At 39.8% G+C, this 22,038-nt stretch overlaps 1 protein-coding gene across 7 annotated transcripts in view; it reads left to right on the top strand.

Moving 5' to 3' along the window:
• Positions 1-22,038, top strand: part of TPD52 (tumor protein D52) — a 140,376-nt gene that overhangs the window by 98,507 nt on the left and 19,831 nt on the right. For all 7 annotated transcript variants that reach the window (XM_058444609.1, XM_032759902.2, XM_032759900.2 and 4 more), the window contains exons 2-4: positions 8,342-8,457; positions 19,509-19,657; positions 21,299-21,400. In XM_058444609.1, coding sequence (XP_058300592.1) covers positions 8,342-8,457; positions 19,509-19,657; positions 21,299-21,400 — 367 coding nt within the window. The remainder of the gene's footprint in view (positions 1-8,341; positions 8,458-19,508; positions 19,658-21,298; positions 21,401-22,038) is intronic.

The raw sequence follows: 22,038 nt of genomic DNA, 5'->3' as shown, positions 1-22,038 counted from the left end.
CGAAAAATAGTGTGTTTTAGAGACAGCAGAGATGGTTGTACAACATTGTGAATATAATTGATGTCACCAAATCACACACTTAAAAATGGTTAAAGATGATACATTTTTGTTGTATATTCTACCATAATAAAAAAATTAAATGGGCCAAAAACTATGGGAGGTACATTTAAACATTTTTGTTTTTTGAGTTAATACCTTTATTTCTTTCCTTCTTTCATTCGATATTTCTTTCTCGCTCTCGCTCTGTTGCCCAGGCTGGAGTGCAGTGGGTGATCTCAGCTCACTGCAGCCTCCACCTCCCGGGTTCAAGTGATTCTTGTGCCTCAGCCTCCCAAGTAGATGGGATTACATGTGTGTGCCACCACACCTGGCCAATTTTTGTATTTTTTAGTAGAGTTGAGGTTTCACCATGTTGGCCAGGCTGGTCTCGAACTCCTGGCCTCAAGTGATCCACCTGCCTCGGCCTCCCAAAGTGCAGGGATTACAGGCATGAGCCACCACGCCTGGCCAAGTTTATATATATATATATATATATATATATGTTTTTTAGATGGAGTCTCTCTCTCGCCAGGCTGGAGTGCAGTGGCACGATCTCAGCTCACTGCAACCTCCGCCTCCCAAGTTCAAGAGATTCTCCTGCCTCAGCCTCACAAGTAGTTGGGACTACAGGTGCACGCCACCACGCCCAGCTAATCTTTGTATTTTTAGTAGAGACGGGGTTTCACCATGTTGGCCAGGATGGTCTCGATCTCTTGACCTCTTGATTTGCCTGCCTGGGTCCCCCAAAGTGCTGGGATTACAGGCGTGAGCCACTGTGCCCGGCCTACATTTCTTAAAAAAACCAAAAAAAGCATGTATTTCTGGAGGAACTGCAGGTTGGAGGGTATAGTGGGAGTGTTGTGCTGGTGAGGGCAGTAGCAGGAGATGGGGCAGATGCTGGGGAGTGGGGCCAAATTGTCCAGAGTGAGGAGCTTTGCAAGAAGCTGGGAAGCCATCAAAGGACTTAAGGCACAGGAGTGGCATCGTCAGATATGCACTCTAGAAAGCTCTTTGTTGGGGCGGGTTGAGGAATATTTGCAGATGTCAGAGACTGGCAAGGAGCTTAGGGGTAGGAATCTAAGCAACACACAGTGACAGCCCAAACTAGGCAGGAGGGCAGGATTGGAGGCAAGGAGTGAAGTGAATGTCCAGAGAGTGAGATGGAGCCATGACATCTCAGAGAGGTAGGAAGAGAAAAACCAGGAGGGAGGAGAGGAATGGTGATTTCAGACTGCAGTTCAATGTCAGATGGCCTTGGTATGGCTAGATGAGGGTAGTGACCCAGAACTGTCCTTAGTGGAAGGGAGGTGGAAGGGGCAGCAACAGGGTTGCAGGGGGTTGAAGAGTAATGGGCAGTGAGGAAGTGAGACCTGAGAGCCAAGACTCAGGAAAGATGAAAGGAGAGAGAAGCAATTGCCAGGACAAGTTATAGGGCATGGAACCTGGGGGAAACAGCAAATCCCTGTGTGTACCCATTGTTTGCAGGTAAGGGGCTTGGGGCTCTTTGAAGATAAATGTGATTAAAGAAGAGCAACCAACTAGTAAATGGCTGAATCAGTGTTTATGCCCCTTTCCATTGGAATTATTTTCCTGGGGCTGCGGTAGCCATTCTGGGTGGCTTATCACCCGGTTTTGGAGGTTAGAAGTCTGAAATGAAGGCGTTGGCAGGGTCTTGCTCCCTGTGAAACATGCAGGGCAATGAATCCTTGCTGCCTCCTTGCTTTTGGTGGTTGCTTGCAGACCTTGGTTTTCCTTGTTCTGTAGTGATGTCACCCCAATCTCTGCATGTTCTCTGTGCTTTGCGCTCTGTATCTTCACATAATCTCTTCTCTGAGTCTCTGCGTTCAAATTTCCTTCTTATAAGGACATGAACCATTGGATTAGAGTTCACTAATCCAGTGTGACCTCATCTTAACTTGATTACATCTGCAGAAATCCCGTTTCCAAATAAAGACACATTCATTGTTGTCAGGGGTTAGGAAATTGAAGACATCTTTAAAGGCAGCAGAGTTCAACTCACAGCATCATCTAATTTCAAAGCTCATCTTGTCTTTTTCTGTTCTTTTAAAAATCTGTCCTCAGTTTTCTCATCTTTGTATAATGAAGCATTCGACTTAAACCAGGGGTCCCTGACCCCCAGGTGGTGGACTGGTACCCGTCTGTGGCCTGTTAGGAACCAGTGAGTGGCAGGCGAGTGAGCATTACCGCCTGAGCTCTGCCTCCTGTCAGATCAGTGGTGGCATTAGATTCTCATAGGAGCATGAACCCTATTGTGAACCGCACATGCGAGGGATCTAGGTTGCACGTTCCTTATGAGAATCTAATGCCTGATGATCTGAGGTGGAACAGTTTCCTCACAAAACCATCCACCCCCAACCCCCATGGAAAAATTGTCTTCCATGAAACCAGTCCCTGGTGCAAAAAACATTGGGGACTGCTGACTTAAACGATTCAGAATTCTTTCAGATCTAAAATTGTATGACAATGGCCAAAAAGGTTTTAATCAATAATCTTAGAAAGTCTTGAAGCACTTGGTCATAATTGGAATAAAAGTCAAAGATGAAGAACTAGAGGGAAGAGAACCATTTAAGTGGGTGCTCCAAAGGGGGGTTGGGGCTGCACCCAAGCAGAGAGAGGTCTTCCTCAACTCTTATTTATGGCTTAAGTGTAGGTTCTACATTTTTAGTAAAAATGCTTTTGCTGCTTTCCCTGGTTGAAATCTGTGAAAGTATGTGGCAAATGGGTGGTTATGCATGGGAAAGTAAAGAGAGAGTTACTTTAATTAAATCTTTAAAGAATAATTCAGTTCAGATGCAATATTAACATTGGCTCTGTTCTAGGCACTGTGAGTTCTGAGACGGAAAGATAAGAAAGTGACATCAGGACTTTATAGTCTAGAACTAGAGATGTGTTCAGGACTAAGCTCTTTCCGGTTCTTGGTCACTCTGCTCTGCCTTTCCCTGCTCTGACCACACTGGCACACACACATTTCCACTTCGTCTTCCGCACATTATTCACAAGGACTCTGAAGCCTTGAAGTGTTGTATTTCATCAAATCCAAGACACCACAGATTATAAGATGTTACTATTTTTTTCATTAAGTATAAAATATGCTGATAGTTAAACTAAAAAAAACCTTGCTTTATCATCACTTAAATTTTGTTTTAAATCTTTTTTAAAAATTATTTTTAGTAGAGATGGGGTTTCACCACGTTGCCCAGGCTGGTCTTGAACTCCTGGACTCAAGTGATCTGCCCGTCTCTGCCTCCCAAAGTGCTGGGATTACAGGTGTGTGTGAACCACCATGCCCAGCCCCCTAAAAATTTTTATTTAAATTTTTGTTGTTGTTGTTTTGAGACAGGGTCTTGCTCTGTTGCCCAGGCTGGAGTGCAGTGGCACGATCACAGCTCATTCAGCTTCAACCTCCTAGGCCCAAGCGATCCTCCCACCACAGCCTCCTGAGTAGCTGGGACTACAGGTGCAGGCCACTATACCTGGCTAATGGTTTTTGAGTTTTTGTAGAGACAGGACCTCACTTTGTTGCCTAGGCTGGTCTCGAACCCCTGGGCTCAAGTGATTCTTCCACCTTGGCCTCCCAAAGTGCTGGGATTACACGTATGAACGAACCACTGTGCCTGGCCAAAAATTTTACATTTATTGAAGTTCTTTTTTAGATTTATTCAAACGTTTACCCTGATCATAGATCATAACACTCCTGTGCATATTTTCTAAAATAAAAAAGAACATCTCCTAAAATGTCTTCACACCCATAATCTAACTTATTTGAATTGCTTTTCAATTTGGGGTAATCTATGTCTATTCTACTGATTTATTTTCCTCACATAAAATGTCTGTGGTGCAGCCTTTCTTAAGAGACGTCTGTAACTGGACCTGGCATTTTCTAAGCCATTTTGCAAATTTTGAAGTATGTTTGCAGGTGATAACCACGTCACAATGACTGGCTGATTAATTGTACAGTGCATCTCAAAGATGTAAAATGTAAAAAGTATCTTCAGATTGATGGGATGTGTCTCTGCTTGTCTTCGCCATCCTTACCCCCGAGACACTAGAACTCTCAGCTGGGAATCGGCGAGATGCATCGCCCTGCCAGTGGACTCTAGACCCTTCCCAGGGCAGGCCACCCAATATCCAGCTTGCCGGAAGGACTTTTCCAAAGACAAGTCTAGACTTGTCACTCCCCCACCTAAAGCTCTTTAGGAATCCTATGTATGGAACTGAAGACAGGCTGACAATCTGTTTGCACAGCTAGATGAACAGAACTAAGGCAATGGCTAAAATGTTAATAACCTGATGGAAGAAATTATCACTCATTTTCAGTCACTTGTGTTTGATAATGTTATCTGTGACTTTCAAACCAGGGATCCCCACAAGTTCCTAGACCCTCAGGAAAGTAAAACGTTTCTATGAAGAAAGACTAGGCCCTGTTTCCTTGTCCTGCCATGATCATTGATATTTCTCTAAGAAGATGTTCGTGAAGGAGCTGAGTCGAGAGACACAAAGACCCAAGTATTAATCCTGCCTCTGTAACTCTGGGCAAATTATATAGCCTTAGAGGGCCACAGTTTCCTGGTGGGAAAAAAATACTCCTCTCAGGTGGTGGTTATGGGGTGTTTTTATTTTTATAAGATAACATGTAGACTTCCCCTCACGGTGGCTGGTGTAGTAGATGTCAGTAGATATTAATTGTATTTTCCCCACCATCTTTGTCTTTTAAAAACAGCTTTCCATCAGATTCTGAGAAAAAAAAAAAACACTAAAATTAATGAACAAATAAGTTTTGGATTATAGTTTTCAATAATCTATACTTTTAAATGTTCTTATTTTCCACCTTTCATGTTGTGAATGAGAAATTAATCTTTTCTCCCAAAAGCCAGACTCTATTTTCATATTAAATACTATACTATTACTGAACATGCAAGAAACAGGATCATATCTAGAGGAATATATAAGGCAAAATTTGGATTCCCAGGTTTGGGGAAACGTTAGTTGGAATTAATGAAGATTGCTTTTGATCTAGTTTGCCAGATTCTTTCACTTTTTAGGGTCTTGTTATTGCTTCTAGATACCTTTCAGGTCTGACCGTCAGCCTCATACTTTTGTCTTTGTTTTCAGATCAGTGATTTGAAGTATTTGTTTTTACATCAGACCGTCTAGGTTTAAAATCTGACCTCCACCAAATATTTAGGTGTGTTAACCTGGGAAAGTTGCTTAATGTCTGTAAGCTTAAGGTTCCTGATCTGTAAGTGGTGACAGGGATCCCCACCTCACAGAAGTGTTTCACATAAGTATTTAAAACACTTAATTCGGACTTGTCTGTAAATGGAATGCACTCTGTCATGGTGGCTGTGGTTAATAATTTTCTCAAGGCATGACTGTGATGTTTTGCTGGTGATTTTGGTATCTACCATTCTGTTCTTCCTTGATGTTCTTTAATTTCTAATTTTTTTTTTTTCCAGACTGCACCTTTTAATTTTAATGATAATGATTTGCTGCCACCTATGGGCTAATGTGGAAAGAGCAGAACATGTCATTACAAACTTTCTTAGATGCTGAATATAAAATCTCAAGGTCATCCTGGCAGACTTGAAGCCAACTGGACAACCCGTCATCCTCTTTTCTGAGAGATTTATTTTCCTTGATAGCCTAGCCGCATACTTGAATAGAACCAGAATCCCCTTGGATTCTTTTTGGAATTGGGCAGTATACATAAAGCATTGTTAGCAATCAGATACTGTTTTTTTCCCCTTGTTTGAGTAGATTTGCCAAAGAGTGTGTATCAAAAAAGCATGAAAGAGTCTTTGCTATTTAAGTAATGATTTGGTACCTGAGTTTTGCTTGTTTTGTTTTGGAGATCTGTTCTAGTTGGAGAACTTTGGAATTCTATACAAACATTAAAAATAAAATAATGTTTAACAGGTAGCTCTGTTATGGTTCTTACTGTGTTGCCTTATATGATTGTTACTTGCATGCTTGACTCCCAGTTTCAATCTCATACAACTTTCTTCACATAATCTGACATAGAGGATAGATTTACAAGCACACACAGATGCTGGGAAATGGTTTCTGACAGTACATAGTACAGCACCTTGTTCACGGTGTGATTTGGCAGGAGTTGGAGTAAGAGGTGCCAATGCCAGCTAGCAGGAGACGGGTCCAGTAAGGGCTATGTGCCAACCTCAGGGGTCACACTTTGCTTTGAAAACAGTAAGGAACCACCAAAGGATTTTAAGCTGAAGAGTGATACAGTCGGATTTCTATTATAGAAATATTGTTTGGGCAGTCTGTTCACAGATATTTTAGAGGAAGACCTGCAGATGCAATTATGCATTGAGCTTTTCTACCTGCTGATTGTACCTATTAAATATTTTATATGCAGTCAAGAGCTTAATCATGTTTTTTGCCATTCCGATTTGTGGTTTTTGAATTTTTTGTGTTACTTTTATGCCTTTAACAGTTCGGTACTTTCCAGGTAGGCACTATTTTGGTGCTGCCATGCTGATGATTATTATTATAATTATTAACTACTATTAATCAGTGAGTGTACAGTAGAGCCTGTACCAAGTGCCTTTGTAACTTGTACACCATGTACATAAGCATCATCTCATTGATTCATGTAATTCTCTAATGTTTGCTGTGACGCTGGCTGCTTGTTCCACAGTGTGGTTATTCTCCTTCCTTTTTCTTCTGTGTCTGCTCCCTGGCGCCTTGCGTTGGGCAGGATGCCACATTGCTGCTGTGGCTGAACTGGCACTTCTCAGAAATGGTCCTGGGGGGTAGCAGGGAACAACTGCAGTGGCTGTGATGCTCACTGGCAGGAAGAGCAGGCAGAGGAGTAAACCTTCCCCTGGTTTCTTTGCAAAAAAAAAAAAAAAAAAAAATATGTTGCCAGAGGAGACTTTGTAATCCCAAACCTGTAAACTAAACTGAAGCCTAGGGTAAGGCAGCTGAGGCCAGGAAGGGGGTGACAAAAAGCTTAGTTGTCAAATAATATGCAAATACAATCTTTTTAAAAATTAATGTAAAAGAAAATCATGAATAAAATATCGCAATTTTAAATAAAGATGAGATTACCAATAGTGCTGTTCATGCAGAGCCATTTTGGAGTTTGAGATGAAGTATCAGCAATACTGATCCTTCAATTTAAAATTTTGGCATTTTTGTTCATCATGGGTTCTTTGAATTTGATTTTTAAAAAATATTCCATTAAGATATTTATATTGAGTGTTTTAGTGGCCTCTTCAATTTTGCACCCAAGGTTGGGGTGCCTTTCTGGCCTCATCTTAGCCTGTGGGTGAGGGTTGGGCAGGAAAAGAGGGGAGATCTGAGGGGCAGCTGCCTCCTGGTCACTCTCCAGTCATTCTTCCTGACAGGCTCTGTTCCAAGGGGAATGGGTGCGGCGTGATTGGTCTTCAGTAGTGTGGAATGTCTCTATGTGGCTGTTGGTCATGTCTCTGAACATATACCTTAGTATTCTTTTATAAGGGTATCTGGATGATATATATATATATATATATATATATAAAATCATATATATCAGCATATATATGATGATATATATAAAATTATTATTATTTTTTAAGCTATAAGAAGTGGCAGTGGCTTACGCCTATAATCCAAGAACTTTGGGAGGCAGAGGCAGGAGCATGGCTTGAAGCCAGGAGTTCAAGACCAGCTTGGGCAACATAGCGACACCCTGTCTCTACCTCCTAAAACAAACAAGCAAACAACAACAACAACAACAAAAACTTACAAGATGTTTTCTGCCTCCACTAATGGAAAGAAACAGAATAAAATTTACTTAGGACATTTAGTTCATTCAGTGGTTACTCCTTTACTGAGTTTATGAAATGTTGGCTTTGGTTACCACAGCAAGCTGAAGAGATATGCAAACTCCTGCCCTGGGTTACTGGGAAGGAGCTAAAATCTTTCATCTAATTTATACTGATTTACTTTTGCAGCAATTTAAAGTCTCGGCAAGATCTCATTTTGGGCCCTTCACTCTTCTGCCATAACTATATTGTGACTGAGACTATGAACAGAAGCTAAGAGAATGCTATATTTTCTAAATTCATATTTTGGCAGAGTCTGCTTGGTGGTTTCCAGTGGTCAGCTCAGATTTTCTTTTGTCTTTTGCTGAGAAAGCCAGGTCATTTGAATATCCAGAGATGAGATGTGTGGATCTACTCTAATTGGCTTTATTCTGGCTAGGACAGTGGAGGAGCTTAAATAAGGATTTTACTTAGATTTTGCACTTTAAAAAATTGTTTAAATCCCCAACCAGGTCTGCTGAGAACAGACCCAGTCCCTGAGGAAGGAGAAGATGTTGCTGCCACGATCAGTGCCACAGAGACCCTCTCGGAAGAGGAGCAGGAAGAGCTAAGAAGAGAACTTGCAAAGGTAAAGAACCATTCCTTTTGCAACTTTATTTTTGCACTTAAAATGTACTGTCATTTGTGATTCTAAAGTACATGGTGATATGTTTATAGTTAGTCCCAGGGGAGAGAAAGCACATGTGTTTACTTCTCCAGCAGGTCTTGAGTAGGGGAGAGGAGATAGAAGAGGGTGACATCGGTTCGTTTTTATATGAGAAAAAAGTATATATGGGTAAAATAGATGTGAAAAGTAGAGTGTGAAGCAGGAAATGAATGAGAGGAGTAGCAGTGAATGTCTTCTAAGGGACTTCACTGACGTCTGATACACTTGCTCTTCAGTGCATCAATGACTTTGTTCTACCCTTGGCTGTGTTGCAGAGATGGCCACTTTCTAACTTCCTTACGCCTTTCCTTCCTTCTAGTTCCCTCCTTCCCTCCCCTCCCTTCCCTCCCCTACCCCGCCTTCCCTCCCCTCTTTCCCTTCCTTCCCTCCCCTTTCTCTCTTCCTTCTCTCCCCTCTCTTCCTTCCTTCCCCTCCCTCCCTTCCCTCCTTCTTCCCCTTCTCTCTTCTCTTTTCTCTCTTTCCTCCCTCCCCCCTTCCCCCTCCCCCCTCCCTCCCCCATTCCCCCTCATTCTTCCTCTCCTTTCCCTCCCTTCTTACTTTTTTTCTTTCCTAACTTCTTCCATGAAATTCATTTAACATAAAAATTAACCATTTTATTATATTTTATTTTTCGAGATGGAGTCTCGCTCTGTTGCCCAGGCTAGAGTGCAGTGGCACAATCTTGGCTCATTGCAACCTCTGGCTCCTGAGTTCAAGCGATTCTCCTCCCTCAGCCTCCTGAGTAGCTGGGATTACAGGCGTGTGCCACTGTGCTCAGCTAATTTTTGTATTTTTAGTAGAGATGGATTTCGCCATGTTGGCCAGGCTGGTTTCGAACTCCTGACCTTAAGTGATCCACCTGCCTTAGTCTCCCAACGTGCTGGGATTACAGGCAAAAAATTAAGGAGTATAATTCAGTAACATGTAACATTCACAGTGTTGTGCAGCTGTCACCCCTTTCAAGTTCCACACATTTTCTTCACCTCCAAAGAGATCCCTGTACTCATTAAGCATTCATTCCTGACTCCCCTCCTTCAGCCCCTGGCAGTACCTAATTTGCTCTGTGACTCTATAGATTTAACTATCTTCTGGTTATTTCATATAAATGGAATCATACAATATGTAACCTTATGTATTTGCGTTCTTTCCCTTCATGTTTTTGAGGTTGATTCATGGTGTAGCATGTGTCTGTGCTTCATTCTGTTTAATGACTGAATAATATTCCATTATGTGTATCTACTGTATTTTGTTTATCCATTCATCCATTCATAGACATTTGGGTGATTTTCACCTTTTGACTATGGTGGGTAGTGAGTTAGGAACATTTTATGAACAAATACTTGCTTGAGTACCTAGTTTCAGTTCTTTTTCATATATGCCTAGATATGGAATTGCTTCATCATGTGGTAGTTCCATGTTTAATGTTTTAAAAATTTTTTAACTTTTTTTTTAAGAGACAAGGTCTTGCTCTGTTGTGTGGGTTGGTGATTGTGCAGTGGCATGATTATAGATCACTATAATGTTGAACTCCTGGGCCAAGCAATCCTCCTGCCCCAGCCTCCTGAGTAGCTGGGACTCCAGGTACACGCCATTATGCCTGGCAAATTTTTTAATTTTTATTTTTCATAGAGATGAGATTTTGCTATGTTGCCCAAGCTGGTTTCAAACTCCTGGCCTCAAGTGATCCTCCCACCTCGGCCTCCCAAAGTGCTGGGATTACAGGTGTGAGCCACCGTTCCTGGCCCATGTTTCACATTTTTTTGGGAACCACCAAACTGTTTTCACAGTATTGACACCATTTAATATTCCCATCAGCAATTTCTCCACATCCCTGGCAACATTTATTATTTTCTGTGTTTTTGATTATAGTAATCCTAGTGGGTGTGAAGTGATATCTCATTGTGGTTTTGGTTTGTGCTTTTGGTGTTATATCTAAGAATCCATTTCTAAATCCCAGATCATGAAGATTTACCCCTATGTTTTCATCTAAGACTTTTATAGTATTGGCTCTTAAGATTTAAGCCCTTGATCCATTTTGAGTTAATTAGTGTATGTGGTTTTGGTAGGGATCTAACTTCATTCTTTTGCATGTGGCTAGTTTTCCCCAATGAATGCTCGTGGCATCCTTGTTAAAAAAAAAAAAAAAAAAATCAGTTAACCATAGATGTATGGGTTTATTTCTGGACTCTGAATTCAGTTACATTCATCTGTATGTCTTTTCTTTTGACAGTATCACACTATTTTGATTACTATAGCTTTGTAGTAAGTTTGAAATCCAGAAGTATGAGTTCTTTACCTTTTTCTTCTTTTTAAAAATTGTTATCCAAGGTTCCTTGCAATTCCATATGAATTTCAGAATCTGCTTTTCCACCTACACAAAAATGCTATTGGCATTTTGATAGGGCTCGCATTCAGTTTATAGATTGACTTGGTGAGTATTGCCATCTTAACAGTATTAAGTCTTCCAGTCCAGGAACATGACATGTCTTTCCATTTATTTAGTTCTTAATTTATTTTAGCAATGTACAAAACATTTTTCTATGTACGAGTCTTATACTTCCTTAGTTATATTTATTCCTGAGTGTTTTATTCTTTTTGATGTGATTGTAAATGGATTTTTAAAAAAATTTTCTTTTCAGGTTGTTTATTGCTATTATATAGAAACATAACTGAATATTATATCTTGATCTTATATTTTGCAGCTTTGTTGAATTTATGAGCTCAAATATATTAAAAAAAATTTTTTTGAGACATGTATCACTCTGTCACCCATGCTAGAGTGCAGTGATGTGATCATGGCTCGGGGCAGCCTTGACCTCCCAGCTCAAGTGATCCTCCTGCCTCAGCCTCCTGAGTAGCTAGGACTACAGGCGCTTGCCCCCATCCACCTGGTTAATTGTTTTTATTTTTCAATAGAGATGGGGTCTTGCTATGTTTCTGGACTGAAGTGATCCTCCTGCCAAGGCTTCTCAAAGTGCTGGGATTACAGGCGTAAGCCACCACACCCACTCTTGAATAGATTTTTTTGTGGATTCTTATTATTTTTTTTGGGGGGTGGGGTGGGGGATGGAGTTTCACTCTTGTTGCCCAGGCTGGAACGCTATGGCATGATCTTGGCTCACTGCAACCTCTGCCTCCCAGGTTCAAGCGATTGTCCTGCCTCAGCCTCCCGAGTAGCTGGTATTACAGAATGTGCCACTACGCCCTGCTAATTTTGTATTTTTAGTAGAGATGGGGTTTCTCCATATTGGTCAGGCTGGTTGCGAACTCCCGACCTCAGGTGATCCGCCCGCCTGGGCCTCCCAAAGTGCTGGGATTACAGGCATGAGCCACTGTGCCTGGCCTTTTTTGTGGATTCTTTAGGATTTTCTATATATGAAATCATGTCATCTGTGATTGAACATCGTTTTACTTTTCCTTTCCAATTTGAATGCCTTTAATTTATTTTTCTTGTCTAACTGCTTTGGCTAAACTCTTCAGTACAATGTTGTGTAAAAATGGTAAAAATGGGTATCCCTGTCTTTTTTTCTGATCTCATGGTGAAAGCTTTCAGTCTTTGACCATAAGTATGATATTAGCTGTCATTTTTTTCATAAATGCACTTGCGTTGAGGAAGTTCTCTTTTATTCCAGTTTTAGTGGATTTTTTTTTCATGAAAGAGTATTGGATTTTTATGAAATGCTTTTTTTTTCACCTATTGAAATGATTGTGTTTTTTCCCCTTTATTATATTAATGTGGTATATGACACTGATTGATTTTCATGTGTTGAATCATCCTTGCATTCCTAGGATATATATCCACTTGGTCATGTTTTATAATCCTTTTAGTATGCTGCTGGATATTCATAGGAGATATGGGCTGCTGTTTTCTTGTGATATCTTTCCCTGGCTTTGGTAAATAGGGTAATGCTGGCTTCTTAGATGAGTTGGAAAGTGTTCTACCATCTTCTGTTTTTTAGAAGAGTTTGAAAAGGTTTGTCCATTCTTTAAATGTTTGGTAGAATTAACCATTGAAGCTGTCTACTTTTAGACTTTTCTCTGGGAAACTTTTGATACTTGTTCAATCTCTTTACTTGTTCAGATTTCCTCTATTTTGTTGGGTCAGTTTAGTCATTTGTATATTTCTATGAATTTGTCCATTTACTCTAGACTATCTAGTATGTTGGTGTACAATTGCTCATAATATTCTTTTATAATCCTTTCTGTTTCTGTAAGGTTAGTATTAATGTCCCCACTTTCATTTGATTTTGGTTATTTATGTCTTCTCTCTTTTTTTCCTGTCAGTCTAGCTATAGGTTTGTCAATTTCGCTCATCTTTTTCTTTTTCTTTTTTTTTTTTTTTTTTTTTTGAGATGGAGTCTTGCTCTGTCACCCAGGCGGGGCTGGAGTGCAGTGGCAGCAGTCTTGGCACACTGCAGCCTCTGCCTCCAGGGTTCAAGCAATTCTCGTACCTCAGCCTCCCTGGTAGCTGGGACTACAGGCGTGCACCACCACGCCCGATTAATTTTTGTATTTTTAGTAGAGACGAGGTTTCATCATGTTGGCCAGGCTGGTCTTGAACTTCTTTTTTGTTTGTTTGTTTTGAGATGGAGCCTTACTCTGTTGCCCAGGCTGGAGTGCAATGGTGCAATCTTGGCTCACTGCAACCTCTGCCTCCCAGGTTCAAATGATTCTCCTGTCTCAGCCTCCCGAATAGCTGGGATTACAGGCATGAGCCACCACTCCTGGCTAATTTTTGTATTTTTGGTAGAGACGGGGTTTCGGTGTGTTGGCCAGACTGGTCTCCAACTCCTCACCTCAGGTGATCTGCCGGCCTTGGCCTCCCAAAGTTACAGGATTACAGGCATGAGCCACTGCGCCTGGCCGTCTTTTTCTTTTTTTTAACTCTTAATGCACTGTTGATCTTCTTAAAGAATGATTTTTTGCTTTTATTCATTCTCTCTATTGTTTCCTCTTGTCCATTTTATCTTTAATATCTAATCTCTTCCTTATTCCCTTCCTTCTGTTAGCTTTGGGTGTAGTTTGCTATTTTTAAAATTTTTCTCTAATTCCTTAAGGTGTAGAGTTAGGTTATTGAGATTTTTTTTTTAATGTAGGCATTTATAGCTATACGTTTCTTACTGACAGTGCTTCAACTGCATCCCATAAGTTTTAATACATTGTTTTTGTTTTCCTTCATTTCAAGGTGTTTTCTAATTTCCTTTGTGACTTCTTTTTTGGCCCATTGGTTGTTTAAAAGTGTGTGGTTTGATTATTACATAGTTGTGAATTTTCTGGTTTTCCTCTTGTGTTTGATTTCCAGTTTCGTGGTGGTGGTTGGAAAAGGTGCTTTGTATGACTTTAAGTTTATTGAGACTTGTTTTGTTGCCTAACATATACTCTGTCCTGGAGAATGTTTCATGTGCATTTGAGAATAGTGTATTTCTACCATTTCAGGGTGATCTGTTCTGTACATATATGTGTTAGGTCCAGTTGATGTATGGTATTGTTCAAGTCATCTCTATGATCTTCTGTCTGTTTGTACTACTCATTTTTTTACCCAAAGTTTTATAAACAAGGTGGGGATAGAATGGATAAGGCAGATGGGTGATAAACCGTTTGTGTAGTTGGTTTTTTTTTTTTTTTGAGACAGAGTTTCACTCTGTTGTTGCCCAGGCTGGAGTGTGGTGGCATAATCTTGACTCACTGCAACCTCTGCCTCCCAGGTTCAAGTGATTCTCCTGCCTCAGCCTCCTGAGTAGCTGGGACTACAGGCGCGTGCCACCATGCCCAGCTAATTTCTGTATTTTTAGCAGAGATGGGGTTTTGTCATGTAGGCCAGGCTGGTCTTGAACTCCTGAACTCAGGTGATCCACCTGCCTTGGCCTCCCAAAGTCCTGGGATTACAGGCATGGGCCACCATGCCCAGCCATATATTTTTATATTTGTAGAGGGCATTAGAATACAGATAACTTTTTCCCACTTAACTGATTTTCAAAAACATTTTTATGCCAATATACTCTTGTGCAACCTCATTTTAAATTGCTGCATAGTCCATTTTGAATTTCTACAAGCTCATTTTTAATTTATATTATTTACAAACATTTGGATTGTTTCCATTTTTTGCTATTATGAATAATAGTTTGATGAAAATACCTTCATGTAAGTCTTTATGCACTTCTTTAATTAGTGCTTTAGGATAAAGTCCTGGAAGTAGCATTATGCCTGGGTCTAATGGTTTTTAAGAGTATATAGTAACATGGCCAAAATGCTATCCAGAATATTTCTTACAGTGTTTTGAAAGAGCATTTTTTTCAAATCCTTGGCAGTTCTCAGTATTGTTTTATTATCAACAAAATAAAAATAATAGTAATAGCACCTAATGTCTACAGACTACATGCTGTGTAGGAGGCGTTAAGCTGAGCTCCTTACGTGCATTATTTCATTAATTATTACAATAGTCTTTTGGGGCAGGTGCTATTATGATTAATGGAAGAGGAAACATAGTCTTTATTTAACAAATGAAGTTACCAGCTATATGATTTGTAAATATTTTCTCCCATTCTGTGGATTTTCCTTTTCATTTTCTTTATAGTCCCTTTTAAAACATTTTTAAACTTAAATTTTTTATTTAAAAAATTTTAGATTCAGGGGGTACATGTGCGGGTTTGTTACATGGTACTACCTCATGTTGTTGAGGTTTGGGCTTCTAATGATCCTGTTGCCCAGGTAGTGAACATGGTTTTTCAGCTCTTTCCCCAACTCTTCCCTCTCCACTTCTGGAATCCCCAGTGTTTAGTGTTCCCATCTTTGTGTCCGTGTATACCCAGTGTTTAGCTCCCACTTATAAGTCAGAACATGTGGTATTTGGTTTTCCATTTTTGTGTTAATTTGATTAGGAAGATGGCCTCCAGCTGTATCCACGTTGCAGCAAAGGACATGATTTTGTACTTTTTAGGGGCTGCATAGTATTCCATGATGTATATGTACCACATTGGACAGTGGGCACCTGGGTTGATTTCATGTCTTTGCTATTGTGAATAGTGATGCAATAAACATATGAGTGCAGGTGTTTTTTTGGTAGAACAATTTCTATACCCAGTAATGGGATTGCTGCCATTGAATGGTAGCTCTGTATTAAGTTCTTTGAGAAGTATCCAAATTGCGTTCCACAGTGGCTGAACTTTAGGACTGTTATGAATAATGCTGCCGTAAGCAATTGTATACAGCTATTTGTATGGATGTATTTTTTTTTTTTATTGTTGCTTGTTTGTTTTTTGAGACAGAGTCTTGCTCTGTTGCCCAGGCTGGAGTGTAGTAGCATGATCTCAGCTCACTGCAACATCTGCCTCCCGGGTTCAAGCGATTCTCCTGCCTCAGCCTTCTGAGAAGCTGGGATTATAGGCACGCCGCCACCATGCCTGGCTAATTTTTGTGTTTTAGTAGTATGGGGTTTCACCATGTTAGCCAGGCTGGTCTCAAACCCCTGACCTCAAGTGATCTGTCCACCTTGGCCTCCCAAAGTGCTGGGATTACAGCCGTGAGCCATTGCACCCAGCCTGGATGTGTTTTCAATTCTCTTTGTTATATATACCTAAGAGTGGAGTTGCTGGGTCATATGGTAGCTCTATGTTTAACTTTTTGAGGAGCTGTCAAACTGCTTTGCTGCCAAACTTCATTTTACATTCTCACCAGCTGTGTCTGAGGGTTCCAATTTCTCCACATCCTTGCCAACACTTATTAATGTCTTTTTTTTATTGTTATAACCATCCTAATGGGTATGAAGTGGTGTCTCCTTGTGGTTTTGATTTGCATTTCTCAAATTACTAATGAATGGTGTTAAGCATCTTTTCATGTGCTTATTGGTCATTTGTATATCTTGGGAGAAATGTCTATTTAAGTCCTTTGCCCATTTTCTAATTGGATTGTCTTTTTATGGAGTTGTAAGTAGATACTAGACTCTTATTAGGTATGTAATTTGCCAATATTTTTCCCATTCTGTTGGTTGACTTTTACTTTCATGACAGTGTCGTTTGAAGCACAACCTCTCGGCATCGTCCCTTTCCCAACAACCTCTAACACCCACAGTTTTACTCTCTACTTAGATGGGTTCAGATTTTTTTCTTGGCTTCCACATGTGAGTAAGAACATGCAGTATTTATCTTTCTGTGCCTGATTTATTGTGCTTAACATATTGTTCTCTAGGCTCATCCATGTTGTTGCAAATTACAGGATTTCATTCGTTTTTATGGCAGAATTGTATTCCATTGTGTATACCACATTTTCTTTATCCATTCACCTGTTGATGGACACTTGGGTATTGTAAATATTGCTGCAATAAACATGGGGGTGTAGGTATCCCTTTGATACACTGATTTCCTTTCCTTTGGATAAATAACCCAGTAGTGGGATTGCTGGATTGTATGGTATTTCTATTTTAAGTTTTTCTGAGAAACCTCCGTACTGTTTTTCATAGTGGCTGTACTAATTTATATTCCCACCAATGGTGTATAAGAGTTTCCTTTTCTCTGGATCCTTGCCAGCATCTGTTATTTTTTGGTTTTTTGATAACAGGCATAATAACAGGTGTGAGGTGATACCTCATTTTGATTTTGATTTGCATTTCCCTGATGATTAATGATGTTGAGCATTTTTAATATATTTGTTGGCCATTTATATGTCTCTTCTGAGAAATGTCTATTTAGATCCTTTGCTCACTTTTTAAATGGGATTGCTTGTTTGTTTTGCTGTTGAATTGAGTTCCTTATATATTTTGGATATTAGTCCCTTGTCAGATGAATAGTTTGCAAATGTTCTCTCCCATTCTACAGGTTATCTCTTCACTCTGTTGATGATTTCCTTGAATTTAGTCCCATTTGTCTATTTTTGTTTTTGTTGCCTGTGTTTCTGAGGTCTTAGCAGTAAAATCTTTGTCTAGACCAATGCCCTGAAGTGTTTCTTCTAGTAGTTTTATGGTTTTGGGTCCTTAGTCCATTTTGAGTTGATCTTTGTATATAGTGATAAGACACATCAGAGATTCTTAATCATGCTCTTTATGCTTTTAAGGTCACTCTATTTTACATGTATATATTGAATTAAGGAATCGCAGCCATGATGTGCTGGGCTAGGTGTGTTAGCAGCACAGGCTAACCAACAAAGGTGGGGAATATACTGTGTTGTGCATTGTTCAGAAAGATTTAGAGTGGTTTGTCTTTGCAGCTTTCATTAGAGGAAGTGAGTACCTCAGAGAAGTGCTAAGGGGTGGGAAACTTACCATTTAAGTCTATTCTTAGAAGTGTCTGAAGCTTTGGAGTTTGAAGTAGAGACAGAGGAAGTGGGAAGCTTAAGAGAGTGTACATGAGAATTCAGCCAGTAAACTGAGACGTGCATTCAGAAAACCTAGATAGGAATTCTGCTTCCTACATTATTTGTTTGATGACTTTGGGCAAATCATTTAATTTACTTAATTTTGAACCTTATTCCTTCCTCTTTTTTGTCCTTTTCTTCTCGTATTCCACTTTGTCAGTGTACATCTTAAAATGTGACTTAGAAAACTGGGTCCAGTACTTGTGACTCTGACAAGCACAGGGGATTATTTATTTGTTCTGAGGGACCTCCATTCCAGTTAATCTTGTCGGAGAGTGGTGTTGTAGGTTCTTCTTCTTCTTCTTTTTTTTTTTTTCTTGGCAGCTGCATCACATTTGATTTATCCTTTTCTCCGTTGCACTAATTTTGTTTTGTGTTCTCTAAAGATTTAAACATCTGTGAAAACATTTGACTGAGCAATACTCTATGTTATTTTTAAAGGGCATGTTGTCTTTGAAATCATAGAAATACCGTGCAGGTCAGGGCTGAGAATATGGCTTTGCAACAAGCCAGGAGATGCATTTCTCTGAGGGTCTTGAATGTTAATGGATATACTTTAGGGACCTAGATTTTCAATTTCCTGGGACCTAAAGTCTCTTCCACATGGTGTCTATTTCTTTCTGAAATAGACAGTCCACCCTTTTCCCTGTTTCTGAAATAGAGAGTCCACCATTTTCCCTGTTTTCCTGGATTAGCCTTTTGTTCTACTCTGTCCATTTTTTCCTTTTCTTCATAGCTTCTGCTTACAGTTTTAGATTCCTCAAGCATATTTAAGCTTTCCATACCTTTCATAATCTCACTGTAGCCCACCTATACCTCAAGGCTTCTTCAAGTTTTTTCAGCTTCTACTCGCAATGTCATCTCACTTCTCAAACTAGATTCCTGAGTGAGAGAGACTGAATAGTTGAGCACCTCTTTTCACACTGGGCTCATCCACTGGCTCTTGATGGGTGGCTGTCCGTGGGTCAGGGCCCACCTCTAACCACCTAGTCAAGTCTGGGCAGTCAGCATCAAGGAGTTCACATGAAACCCTTGAGAGCAGGGCTCTCAAGAGGAGGCGGTTTGATTTATTACGGCCATGACTTTGCCAGACACAGGGACTGAGTATATGTATCCAGTATATATACTCATATCAAATATGCAAGGAGGTTGGATTTGGGTTTGACTTGGTTGTGTGTGTTTTGGTAGGGGATGGAGATTATTTTGATTTAGTATAAAAATACAAGTTTTGTAGGCATTCAAATAGAAATGTCTAGGCTGGAAAGGCAGACCCACAGATCAGGAGAGTGGATGTTAGAGTGCTTTATTAAGTATTATCTGTGTAGAAATTTGAGTCCTAAACCTACATGAGATAGCTGAGTAAGGAAGTATAGGGAGAGAGGAGAAGGCCCAAAACAGCTTAAGATGGGATTATAAAGAGCTCCCATGGAGGAGGAGAGAGAAGCTCTACAGGAGAGATCAGCAAGTAACCAGTTTACTCAACAACATTATACACTGTTTTTAGAGAGAAAGATAAATGATTCAAAAAAATGTTTAATGACTGGAATTTTGGATGTAGTTCTGTGGTAATAATCTTAACTTACTGAATGACTTTTGCTGTATTCCTACCCCAAACTCCTTCCTTATAGGTAGAAGAAGAAATCCAGACTCTGTCTCAAGTGTTAGCAGCAAAAGAGAAGCATCTAGCAGAGATCAAACGGAAACTTGGAATCAATTCTCTACAGGAACTAAAACAGAACATTGCCAAAGGGTGGCAAGACATGACAGCAACATCTGCGTATGTTCCCTTGATCATACATTTTCCTTGGGAATGTAAAGGACACTGTTGTGCCTTTTATCTGGGGAGGGGAAGAAAAAGAGGATGAGGATGCTTCAGCAGCTTTTCTTTGGATGACACGGTGCACTTTTTTTCTAATTTTCAAGTGTGCCTGCCTTTTTTGTAACTTGAGTTTTTCCAGACCACTTATTCTAAGGAATAGAAAGCTAGCCAGTTGGAGAAATAAAATTCAAGTTCCATAAGTGTTATGTATTGACTTGCCACAAATATGTACATTGTGTCCTTTAGTCCTCAGAATAACTCAGTAAGAATGGGTGGCAAGATAACCCTGGATAAGGAAACAGGCTCAGACAAATTAAGTTTTCATGTCACAAACCTCTCAAAATGTGGAGTGGGGATTCAAACTCAGGTCTGGAGCCACTTTCTATTATTATTATTAATTTATTTTTTTAATCTTGCTCTGTATGTATCATAAGATTCTCAGGTCATAGTCTCAGATATATGATCTTGGCAGAGGTCAATCCCTTAGGCTTTTTGTCTTTTTGACCACACATGCTATGATATAGCATTATCATAATGCAGTTTTGTTTCCCGGCACAAGGAGGAGCAAGCTTCTAGCAGCAGAAACCGAACTGCTCTGTCTCCTGTATTGAGAGCCATCTGCAGAGCTGGTGAGCATAGAAGTTGTTTTACAATTTAACTATCAGAAGTGAGGCCAACTGCATTTAACATGACAGTACTTGAGTCCCCAATCTTTTGGTCCATTTTCTACCCATCTAAGTTGGCAGTGGGAAAACATACAGGAAGCTATTTTTTCAACAATATTACCATGAGCCGTGTTTTTTATTGGTATTTGATCTTGATAGGGTAAGTGAAAATGCCTGTGCATTCTTTCCCATAATATGGGAATTGTTTTGGTAGGTACGATATTATTTTGTTTTTGTTGTTGTCGTCGTCGTCATTTTTTTGTTTTTGCTTTTCCCTTCTCTAATCTCCAGGTAGCTGGGAAGGAGGTGGTAAATTATAGCTTTGAGTGATAGCAGATATCACACTATAATAATTTTAAGCGTTGCATATCTTACATACTTTTTGAAAGTCCATCAAGTCCTTATTTGGTAGCTCTAAAAACATGCAAAATTTTTAAAAAAGTATGCCCATAAAATGTATTTGGATAATAAAATACAAATGGGTCCTACTTATGCCAACTACTAATTGCTTCGGCCCTTTTTTAGGAAATCAAGTTGACAAAGGCATCTGAGGAATTTGATTTCATTTTTGTTTTGTTTGGATTATGTGAGAAAAGAACAAGAGGTGTGAGTTCTTTCAGGCCCTTGCTTATTTTCATCTTTGTTTGATGATTATTTTTAGCCCTTACCTTGACTTCTTTGGCCCTGCCTTTATAGGCTTCTGTCTTTCTGGCTGGACTAGGGCACTGCAGAAGATTGTGCCTGAGCTTAGGGTTGAGCATATGAAGATGTGGTGATGCCGCCCTGCTGGTTATGAAGGATTTTAGAAGTTCTGAAAAATGTTTTCTCTTTTTGAGAGTTCTCCAGCAGGTGGTGACCGCTGCACTTGAAACAATTGATATTAGAAAAGATCAGCTGACCCTTCTTTGCTCTCTGTGTTTATAATTTAATATAGTTACAAGAAGACATCTGAAACCTTGTCCCAGGCTGGACAGAAGGCCTCAGCTGCTTTTTCGTCTGTTGGCTCAGTCATCACCAAAAAGTTGGAAGACGTAAAGTATGTCCTCATTTTTCCTTGCTCATTAAGTAGCTGACGCAAATTAAAATGTTATTGTTGTTGCATCTGTTTCCTGACCTTGGCTCTAGTTGATGCTAGCTACTCCTGTTAGAGTGAGGGAGGGCACTCCTTCAAACCAGTACCTGGAAGGCTCACCTAAGGTCTTCTAGGCCTAGCATTCTAACATCAAATGATCATCTGATGATCATTTAAGGTTGTTGAAAAATTCTGGTTGTGAACTTCTGTGTCTTTTTAGTTCTTCATGATCATGCAGGGTAAGTATGTCTTTGGTTGCAAATTTATGATTGTGGGCAGAGCCTGGTGTGTTACTAAGGATGACTACAGGAGCATTGAAGTGCACGCTTCGATTCAGATTTGGCTTCACGTTCTATATGTGACATTTATACCATGGTGTGATTACAACATGCTCATTTGTGCACTGTTTTATTCTAACTGGTAAGCTGTAACTACATTCATGCTTAGGCCAAAATCTTGATTTTGAGTTGTTGCTTTTTTTTTTTTTTTTTTGCATTTAGATTAGCCTGCAGAGTTTTCCTTGCCATTTTTATAAAACCACTTCACAGTGCTTTTGTGCCCCCTCTTCACTCATGTGGATTAGGATAGTGATGAAAATGACA

Source organism: Hylobates moloch, unplaced genomic scaffold (genome assembly GCF_009828535.3).
Source record: "Hylobates moloch isolate HMO894 unplaced genomic scaffold, HMol_V3 SCAFFOLD_9, whole genome shotgun sequence".
In the NCBI taxonomy this organism is placed as follows: domain Eukaryota; kingdom Metazoa; phylum Chordata; class Mammalia; order Primates; family Hylobatidae; genus Hylobates; species Hylobates moloch.
This window is presented reverse-complemented; position numbering and strand designations above follow the sequence as displayed.